An 11,281-nucleotide genomic window follows, 5' to 3' on the forward strand; every position below is an offset into this window, starting at 1 on the left:
TCCACAGAATACCTTCCCACGCCTCTTCATCCTTCGCCTCTGTATATTTTCCCAGTTTTTTTTATTTCACTATCTCTCTTTTCAATAGAAAGAGAAAGTAAAGCTTTCAATCCAACAAAACCCCTAATTTTATTTTATTTTTTTCTCTCATAGAAAGAAAAAGTAAACCTTCCATGATTTCCAATCCAACTAAACCCCCAATTTTATTTGATTCCAAATTTCCAATTTTAGTAGAAGAAATGTTGCCTCCTCTCGTCGCTAATCTTCATCAAGTTTTGTGTTGAACAATTTCGATCACGAACACCTTTCGAGTCAAGCTAACATGTTGACTCAATCTACTACTTAAGATATTGAAGTGTTGATATCATGTATTAAAATTTTGATGCCAGATTTTAAATTGTTAATGACACACTCAAAATTAGAATGTCAAAATCTGATATGAAAAAAAAAAAAAAAAAAAATCGAAATTTGATATAAAAAGGTCAAAATATGGTGTTAATATAAACTAGACTCACAGTGAGTACAATCTCACACAAAACCTTCTGCATCTAATTTTGTCTAAAATTATTTTATGTTAACTTATTTTATTTTGTCTAAATACATTTTATTTGATTTTTTTTTAACTTATTTTGTCTGCACTTATTTTATTTGAAATTATTTTTTCTGAACTTGCAATTATCTACACTTATTCATCTTTTTTTTTTGAATAAAATAAAATAAAAAATGAAATGAAACAAACAAACCCTTACACTTCGTAGGTTGTCTTGCGAGATTTTTTTTTTAGGAAATTCTATGTGGTGGTGTTTAAGAATCAAAAATTCTATTTAGAAGATCAACTTTATTTGAGTTTTATTGAGTGACAATCTACGTTATGATTAAGTATAATGCCATTTTTATGTTTATGGCTAACCTTTAGTTTAAATAGATTTACTAACCAACCCCCAAAACCACAACTCCCAGCCTCCCACTACTCCTCTTCCCGACCACCAGAACCATCGTTGTCGCCAGTCACATCCCATGCATTGCCAATCCCAACCCTAGCCACACCCCACCACCAGTCCCAACCCCCGGCCACACCCCCACTATCAGCCCTAATCTACCACCAGCCCCATCCTCATCGCCAGCCCAACCACAAAAACCACCCTTTCCCTTTCCCCAGCCCTGAAAAATGCCACCTCAGCACCTCCTCTTTCCCCCATCTTGAAAATCACCACCCCTCCACCTCTTTATCCCCTCTCACATATCTTCCTAGCTCTAACCCTAGCCTAAAAACCAAATAGGTTCATTAGCTTAATCATGAGTTGCATTACCACACCCTCCATTTCTGTTCTTTAAATGGTGAAATTACTTCGCCCTTCAAACCACCTAGGGGTATTAGCCAAGGAGATCCCTTTTCCCCGTATTTATTTGTCATCTGCCTTGAAAGACTTTTATTAAGTATTGAATAATCGGTTGCTAATAATACGTGGAAACCGATTAAAATTGCCCCGGATGTGAGTATCTCTCATTTATTCTATGCGGATGATGTTTTCTTATTTGGTCAAGCTACCCTTGAAAATGCTTTTGTTTTTCTCGACGTCCTTGAAATGTTTGGAAATCAATCCAGTCTTAGAATCAGCTCTAGGAAATCAAAAATTATCTTCCCTCCTAAAATGCATAATAGCACCACAAGAAAAATAGCTTTTTACAACAGAGAAGTATTTGTTGGGAAATGCTATTTATCTGTTGTTAATAGTCTTTGCCAACGGATAATTTTCTGTTGGTCATTTGTTGGCAAAAATTCCATTGGTAAAAGTATTGCCAACAGATAATTATGGTCTGTTGGTATTATTATTTGTTACAACAGATATCCTTTGTTGGTAATTTTTGTTGGTAACGCATTTGCCAACAGTTGCTTAATATTGGAAATGTTTTTACCAACATTTATTGTAATGATGGTATAGGTTTTACCAATACATATAGTCTATTGGTAATAACTTTTTTCAATGTCTTTTTTAACTGTTTCATTGAATTTAAGTTGTTGGTAATACTATCAAGCTAAGCTTATAATTGCTATTTTTTTTCTCTATATTATAAAATTTCCCATAACTACTATCATGCACCATTATAAGAAAGCAAATTTCATTCATAAATCATGACACTTGTTTAATTTACATAAATATAACAATCCAAAACAATGTGAGCCATAATACTCTTCATTACAAGTTAGTTTCAAAAGAGAGCTTATGGTCTGCAAAACACCTTCAACTATCTGTCAAATGTACATCATATATAGCTAGGCATAAGCAAGATTCATTCCACCCAAAAAATATATATGTGCATGGTCTTCATCACTAATCATAATCATAAAATTCCATGTCTTCATCATTTTGTGCATGATAGTCATGTTCCTCACCTCCATAGTCATTAAAATCTTCATTATCTTTCTCATTTTCATCATTGCATTCACTACCAGCATTTTCCTCATCTTTAGCATTTTCCCCATCTTCTTCATCTTCTAGAAGAATAAGAATTTCTTCTTTTGACATACCCTAAAAATAAAATAAATCATTTATTAAATGAATAAGATAAATCATAGAAACAATAACAAGCTAAGTTAGAAGACAACTACAGTACTTTACTTTGTGTTTTCTAACATTTTCTCGTAATCTGAAACTAACTAATAACTAAATGAAAGGGGAGGTAAAGAAATTGAAATTATATTAGAAAGGGTGGAATTTTAGAGAGATTATAAATTAAACGAAAATAAAAGCATAAAGACAATGGAATTAATATCTCAATATCTCAAAATTTATTACCTGAAGTTGTAAGAATTTTGTCATCAAATTGGTCATTTTATCAAGATTCCTCTCCACTTTTTGAACTTTCATCTCCCTTCAATTCTCTTGGCACGCTCTTCCTCCAAAGCACATCTTTTTGTACGAGATCGAGGAACCTTAACCCCCAAGCCAAAAGTCTTAGCATAACCATTTTTATCTTCTCCCACATATTTTCTGAAAATGGCTAAGCGTTGTTCTTCATAAGCACATGGGCTAGAACTTTGAGGGAGGCGAGCTACAAAGTTCGTTCAAATAAAAATCTTCTTGAATTGCTTTCTACATATTTTAAAAGACAAAAGAAAAAAAAAATTTATAATTTGATAGTAGCTTGCTCTAAGTTTCCATAATCAACCAAAAATAATAAAGACAAACCATACTTTCACAGTAGCTGATGCATTATCAAGTCAAGAACCCTGTTTTGGTTCATGGGTTTCTAGCCATACGTCGAGAGGATCAGGCTCTTTTCCTTCTTTTTCCTGATACGGTAAAAAAAAATGTACAATGATATAATCAAACCACAATCCATTTATTGAAATAAAATGAAATAATAGATATTGCTAAGATACCTTTTTTCTGCTCGTATACATGCAAAACTCTTAGAGCCAGCATAATGACACATCATCGACTTGCTCCTATTTTCAATATTTCTTTTGCTTCTTTCCTAAAGTTTATTTGAACGAACTTGATTTCAGGATAAGCAAAATAAAAAAAGTAACTGTAAATGTTATATTTTTCTACTTATGCAGTACAAGATTTAAGGTTTTACCTCGCCTTTAGGAGATTCCCAAAACTCCACCAGATTCTTCCACATGTTTCCAGGTATATATGGTACTTATAATGCCCTTTGAGCAATTGCTTCTTCATGGGTTCTTCCATCAAAATATCTTATCTTTAACTCACATTTTTGGAGTCTCCATGCAGCATTCATAGTCTTCATTGCCCAATCATAAGGCTCTCGTCCTATGGGAAATTCAAATGATTGCTATACCAAAAAATACATAGTAAATATACAAAGTTTCTATGCAAATTAGATAGTAATTATTATTTACTAATTACCTTTGCTTCCTCCCACACACAATCTTTTTTTTTTTGACTTAGCAACCTCCAATCCCAACAATCTAATGGCAATCTTCTAGGATCTCGTGCTAGACAACCAATTAAAGAGGACAATTTCCTCCCTGTGTCACCAACAGGTTGTCCATATTCATTGACCTCAACAAACATACGATGCTTCAAAACCTTAGTTTTATTAGCACCACGACCTTTCTCATTCCTTGGTCGAGCTGCTTGAATTCTCCTCCTATTTGTGGTATTATAACCACATTGCGAGGGTATCTCATCATGATTAGTATAATCTGCTACATATTCTAGCCTTATTGGCTCATTGACGTTTGTTGAGGTATTAGATTCTAAGTTACCAATTGTATTAAGATGTCTTGGACTATGTCCTAGTCCAAACAACAAACATATATATAATGGTTTGTGAGAAGAAAATTTCATGACAAAGATGTTGATCATTAAAAGAAAACATTGGAAAAAAATGTATATATATAACTATATAAGAAAATATATAAATATAATATCCATACCGAGATGCATGCTACTTGAAGGAACATTTTGATCTCGGCTACCATTTTGATTCGAAATATTCTCCTTTTGTGGATTACTAGGATCACAACATGATGAAATTTGGAGTTCTTTACGTTGAGCTATAAAGATACCAAAAAACAAAAAAAATAAAAAAAATTATCATTCAAAAAACAAGTGACTGAATAATAATCCAATACGCATGCACATTCTATTATAAATTATTACTTACACATGCTGTTAAGTAGCATGGACCACCTCTTGATTGCTATTTTCCCTGAAATTGTGTTGTTATCATACTTTAGTATACTTCATTTAAATAGCTAAGACAAAAAGCAAATGTTGTAACTCTTATTAGAGAACATTATATATTGCTATAATATAATATATTGTGGTTCATGAATAAAATAAAAGCAATACATAATTAATTACCGGCACATGAATTTTCTGTAGAAGTTCCTGCATTTGAATGCACAGTGGTCACCCCATTTGTTGAGAAAATAGATCGTCGAGCATTTGGATGCGATATTGTGTTGGGAGTGGCAGAACTATTACCCCTTGGACTACGCCTTAATAATTTACCATTTGAATTTTTTGTACTCATTTGCTGTGTAAACATAAAAACAGAGAACTTATAACTAAAATAATTAAACTCAAGAAAAGATAGTAAAATACAATAGAGTATGAGAAATATACCACCAATTGATCCCGAGTTATCACCTTTCTCTTCAAAGAGGCCATGGTAGTTTGTTGCATGATCACCAAGTACCCTATCAACTATGTGCAATAGTATAGATATTAAGAGCTAAAATTTGTCTAGTATAAAAATAAGGAAGACATACACACACCACGCAAAAAAAAAAAAAAAAAAAAAGCTCTATTTTTTTTTTTTTTTTTGTGGTAAAAAAGGCTCTAAAACACGTTAGATGTAATAAAAAAATTATCATAAGTTGTTAATAATCATATAAAGTATCATCTTCTTCATCACTTTCACTACTACTATGATCCTCCTCTATTCCATCATGAACATTATCTTGAATCAGCTTGCTTAACATTTCATCAACTGTGACACCAGCAACATTTTGTCGTACTCTGTTAAATGTGTCAACATCTATGTCATTAGATGAATCATGAGGTGCATTCATATGATCCACTTCAGGTATCACATCTTCCTCCATTTCATATAGATCTCTAGGTTTTGTTATGATAACAACATGCCAATTTTTTTTCCTTCGACAACTCTGGGACATAGAATACTTGCATTGATTGGGATGCAAGAACAAAAGGCTCATCTGTTTTCCAATTTTTTTTCAAGTTGATTTAAGTAAATTCATCGTCTTTTTTAACCCCACTAATTGGATCTACCCAATCACAACGAAACAACAACACACTCCTTCCATGAGGATAAGTCAATTCCAAAATCTCAGTCAAGACTCCAAAGTATGCTACATTTCCAGCATTTGTGTCTGCATTAACAACCACCCCAAAATTTTGAGTTACGCATCCTTTATCAATTTTCTTCACACGCCATCGATAACCATTGTAAGTGACTTTTGTCATTGTATTCACCCACATGCTAGGAAAACAACTAAGATATTTCAGATCATCAGCTACACAAGTGTCGCTAGACACATGCATTGAAACCTGAAAATTTATGAAATTAATTAAGTTATAAAGTGACTTAACAAATAAACAAATAAATAATAATTTGGTTATGGTACCAAACTTACATTGTCAGCAAACCACTTTGAAAAATTTCTTTTATACATGTCATCAATAATCTCATAGTTATTGTTGTATTGCTCACAGAGAGCATTATAATACTCCCTAAAATACAACATATATAATCAGACGAAAGTAATTTGATATTATGAAAATAAAATACAAGCTAATAATTTAAAATTTACATACCTTGCATAAACCTGAACCTCCTCACAGTTAGCTAAAACGTAGTTATGGGCTTGTTCAATTACATAATAATCAGGCTTGTAGTTTCTCTTTTTTGACATTGCACGACATTTTAAGGAAAAAATTGACAATCCTTTATGTACGTCATTGCCATTCCCTTCATCGTTCCTTGATGGTCTATTCTCTTTTGTTTCCACATCTTGCATATATCGAGCACAAAAACCAAGACATTCTACAGCAAGGGCTCCATTTGCAATAGATGCTTCTGGACAACTTTTATTTCTCACATATGATTGTAACGTTTGTAGATACCTAGCACATACAATAAAATTCGTAATTAAAATATTTTATAGATTGTTAACAATTTCATATGATGAATAAAAATTGCATAAAAAAAATACCTTTCTATAGGATACATCCAGCGCTAGAAAACTGGACCGAGAATCTTTGCTTCATACGGTAAATGTATAACTAAGTGTACCATTATATCAAAGAAAGCTGGTAAAAAGATACACTCCATATGGCAAAGTATAACAACAATGCGCTTCTCTAACTTCTCTAAGTCTTCTACTGTTAGAGCCTTAGAGCATAACTCCTTGAAAAAGTTGCAAAAGTCAATCAACACGCGACTAACTTCTTTATTTTGCATTTCCTTAGAGCCAATGGTAACAATTGTTGCATAAGTATATGATGATCATGGCTTTTCAAACCAGAAAGTTTACCATCAACAAATCTCCTTTTAATATTTGCTGCATAACCATCTGGAACTCTAACAGAAGCTAATACAGCTAACATCTCTTCCTTTTCTTTCTTACTTAGTGTAAAACTCGTAGGAGGTAGATATGTCTTCCCACTAACTTCTTTTGGGTGGAGATTCTTTCTTATGTTCAAATGTACTAAATCAAGACGTGAGAGGGTAGTATCTTTTGATTTTCCTTCAATGCCAAAAAGTGTACCAATGATGCTCTCTGAAACATTCTTCTCCACATGCATGACATCTAGATTATGACGGATAGGTAGATGTTCCCAGTATTCTAATCTGAAAAAAGAGTTTTTCTTCTTCCATGGGACATTTTCTACCCCCTTTTTTCGCTTGTTTTTTTTATTCAATTTTTTGGTATCAGGGTGTTTTCCAAATACCACATTGACATCTTTCATTTGCTCTAATAGTTTTGATCCTGTCCAGGATCTAGGAGGAGGTGCTAACTCTACTCTCCCATCATATGCTTTTCCATTGTAGCGCAAAGCATCAGTTTCTTCTAAGAAGCGCCGAAACCTTGGGTAGCATAGTTTCTTGCTTCCTTTAAGATACATGGAGCATGTATCAACATTGCAATAAGGACATGCACGTTTACCTTTTATTGGCCAACCAGAGAGGTTACCATAGGCAGGGAAGTCGTTAATGGTATAAATTAAAGCTGCATGTAATGTGAATGTTTCACATCTTGAGGCATCATAAGTTTCTACACCGACCTTCCATAGTATTTATAACTAATCAATTAGAGGTTCTAAGAACACATCAATATCATTTCCTGGACCCTTGGGACCTGGTATAAGTAATGAAAGAATGAAATATGGTTGTTTCATACATAGCCAGGGAGGTAAATTATAAGTCATCAAAACTACCGGCAATATACTATATTGGGTACTCATCATACCAAAAGGATTAAAACCATCACTACTTAAGCCAAGCCTTACATTTCGAGGATCCTTAGAAAAATCATAATACCTCTCATCAAATTCTTTCCAAGCACATGAATCAGCAGGATGCCTCATCTTGCCATCCTTTTCCCGCTCAGCATGCCAACGCATGAGATGAGATGTTTTGGATGACATAAAGAGCCTTTTCAGCCTAGGGATCAAGGGAAAGTGACGCAATACCTTTACTGGAACCTTTTTACCATTAGCCAATTCTATGATTGTTCCATCATCTGATGTTTTCCACCGCAATGCATCACAAGTTGGGCATTTATCTGATCCAATTTTATCTTTCCAGAAAAGCACACAATCATTTGGGCATACATCGATTTTTTTATAATCCAAACCAAGCTTTTTAATGATATTTTTCATTTGTTTAAAAGAGTTTGGCAATATAGAATCTTCAGGAAGAGTTTTTTTTAAAAAGTTTGACTAGTGCATCAAATGCTACATCTGTCACACCATATAGACATTTTATATGATACATCTCAACAATAAAAGAAAGCTTGCTAAACTCTTCAAAACCATCATATAATGGTTGTCCAGCATCTTCGAGTAACTTAAAAAAGGCTTCAGCTTCAGCATTTATGCCAGATGAATTAGTTGTTGTTTCATGAAAGTCAAATGCATCTTCTACAATTTTAAAAATACCATCTTCACTTACATTATCACTAGCATTGTTCAAATTACCCTCTAAGCAATCATCATCAACAATAAACCCTGATTCTCCATGAAAAACCCAAATACAATTTTGATAATCAACATCCATTCCTTTCATAATCATGTGTTTCATCACTATGTGCCTTTCATGATACAAACGATTTGCACAAATTCCACATGGACAAGAAATCTTGTTTTCAATTGCATTTGTTGCAAATGCATGATCTAAAAATGAAGATAATGCCACTCTATACTGACCATGTGCTCTGTTTAATTTTACCCAACTTTTATCAGCAAACACATCCATGTTGACAATCCTACAATTTTATTAAGTTTTAAGTAATTAAACTCACTAACACATGAAGCACATAGTTTATCTAAACAAGAAAAGCTAGAATACTAAGCACACAAAAATAGAGGATATTTAAATTTTATGACAAGTGACATAAAATTTTATATAATGTCAAGTTACAAATTTCATTTAGTTTTAAAGACATACCTTTTCTTCAAGGTCAATGGTACCGAGAGTAATTTTAGTCAACTTCTTTTAATGAATTCCAAGAGGAAAATATTTTTGCAGAATGAGTTCAACAATTCTTGATGATCAACTGTAACAGTTGATGAAACCTGAGAATAATTCAAAAAAATGAAACCAATATAAGTTACAAGGAGGGAGAACAATTTAGTTTTATACGCAGTTTTGCATATAATTTACAACACTTTAGAAATTACAGTTAATTAGTCTCTCTTTTATCTTTACCCTCTCACATGTGGCTACATTGTTTCTTTTTTACTACTCCATCCATTTTTGTAATTGTTAAACTTTGATTGGCTCGTAATTTTAGATAGTTTACTTGACTTCAATGTAATAATGTGTAAGTGAAGTGGTTGAAGTATTAAAATTGTAATAAGAGATATTAGAGTTAAAAATTGTGAGTGGAAATAGTTAGTAATAACCTTAGTTATAACTAATGTGAGTGGAAATAGATATAACATTAGTAATAACCCAAACAAAACGTAAAGTAATTAGTAAAAAAATAGTCATTATAGACAATGTAACAATTAAAGATTAAACGGAGTATTAACTATTAACTATACGTGATTATATCTATAAGATTAGGCATCTATATATCATGCTTGTCTTTTTTAGCATACTATAACTTAGCCTTGGAGAAAATAATTAGGTTCCAATGCACTCACATATAGCACTCACTTAGTCACTTAAGATAACTATTCATATATCAAGAGCTGCTTATATATTTACATGTATATCAATGCCACATTTTTTTTTAATTTAATGAACTATTGAAGGTATGTCAATACTTGTTCATTTATCCATAACTTTTGCTTTATTAATCTTTTCTTATTACATATGTTCAGATTTTTTTAAGTAGGTACCTGTTTTCTTTCTAGCTCTTTTCATATAAGTATGTTCAAAGTTGTATAAAAAGAATATGTAAATATAAAAGTCTTTTTGATAAATAAAAAGCTAGACTATGATACATAGAAAACGAATTGGCACATAACAAAGCTACTACACTCCTCCAACTCCCACTCATCAACACACTCCCTTACCTTCACTGTTGAGTCACGGCAAAGTGAATCCAGAGAAATAGTCAACTTCTCTCCTTATGCCCAGCATTCCACACAACTTCAATGCCCCACTACTACAGCCCCTTCACTTACACACAAGGATTATAATAGACTCCTCACCAGTAAGACCCCAAACAGATCTAAACACAACGCATGTTATTGCTCTACTTATGGGATTCAGTCCTACCTTTTACCGAAGCATCAAAGTGCAAGCCTCTCTTCTCACCACAAAACCCCACCTCACTAGCCGCCCACCAAGCACACACCTCTCATTCCCTCTCTGATAGCCATAGTCACATCACCTAAACCCCCTTGTACATCCCCTTGCTTCTCAACCCATAACCAATCACCCATATCTCAACCCCAGGTCACACAATTCAATCACACATATATACAAATAACATCAACAACCAAATTATCTATAAAATAATTAGGCAATAAAAAGCACATACAAATAATTAGCGAAATATCTAAAAGTAATTTGGATATACAACCCAACACCCTTTCATAATGTTAATCTTTGATTTTTTTGCAAATAAATTTTTCTATACAAATGAAGAAATTCCAGGATACTAAACTAAAATATTATAATTTCCGAAAGAAAATGGAGAAAACATACTACTGGACTTGATTTCAGTGAATAATTAGTCTATTAAATACACTTTTCTAACCCTTAAACTCTAAAATATAATACCCCAAACCATTTTTCCTTGAAAATAAACCACATATACGTCTCATAACTAATAAGAATTTCCCTACAAAAATAGCTTTTCAAAATAGACAATAATTTCATATAAAATGAATATTATTACTTAACAAAACTTACAATAGATTTATCGCTGGGAAGTAACAAATTGAAATGGGAAATTTGCGGTTGTGAGCGATTACAGATTGCAATTGCTGAGGGTTCAAGAAAATTTCATCAATTTCTCCATATAAAAATGGCGGTGCTTCACATTCCTCAAAGGGGTTTGCATGGAAGAGGTTATTTTAGAAGTAGAAGATGATTAAAAAAA

At 32.7% G+C, this 11,281-nt stretch overlaps 1 protein-coding gene across 1 annotated transcript; it reads right to left on the reverse strand.

The window, feature by feature from the left end:
• Positions 1 to 5,726: 5,726 nt before the first annotated feature.
• LOC110739815 lies at positions 5,727 to 8,384 on the reverse strand. Its single transcript, XM_021920298.1, has 5 exons — positions 7,941 to 8,384; positions 6,949 to 7,787; positions 6,318 to 6,626; positions 6,137 to 6,233; positions 5,727 to 6,050 (listed from the first exon to the last, which is right to left on the reverse strand). Exons 1-5 carry the CDS (start codon positions 8,382 to 8,384, stop codon positions 5,727 to 5,729), a joined length of 2,013 nt encoding a protein of 670 aa, XP_021775990.1.
• Positions 8,385 to 11,281: the final 2,897 nt, after the last annotated feature.

The sequence above is a fragment of the Chenopodium quinoa genome, unplaced genomic scaffold (genome assembly GCF_001683475.1).
Source record: "Chenopodium quinoa cultivar QQ74 unplaced genomic scaffold, ASM168347v1, whole genome shotgun sequence".
In the NCBI taxonomy this organism is placed as follows: domain Eukaryota; kingdom Viridiplantae; phylum Streptophyta; class Magnoliopsida; order Caryophyllales; family Amaranthaceae; genus Chenopodium; species Chenopodium quinoa.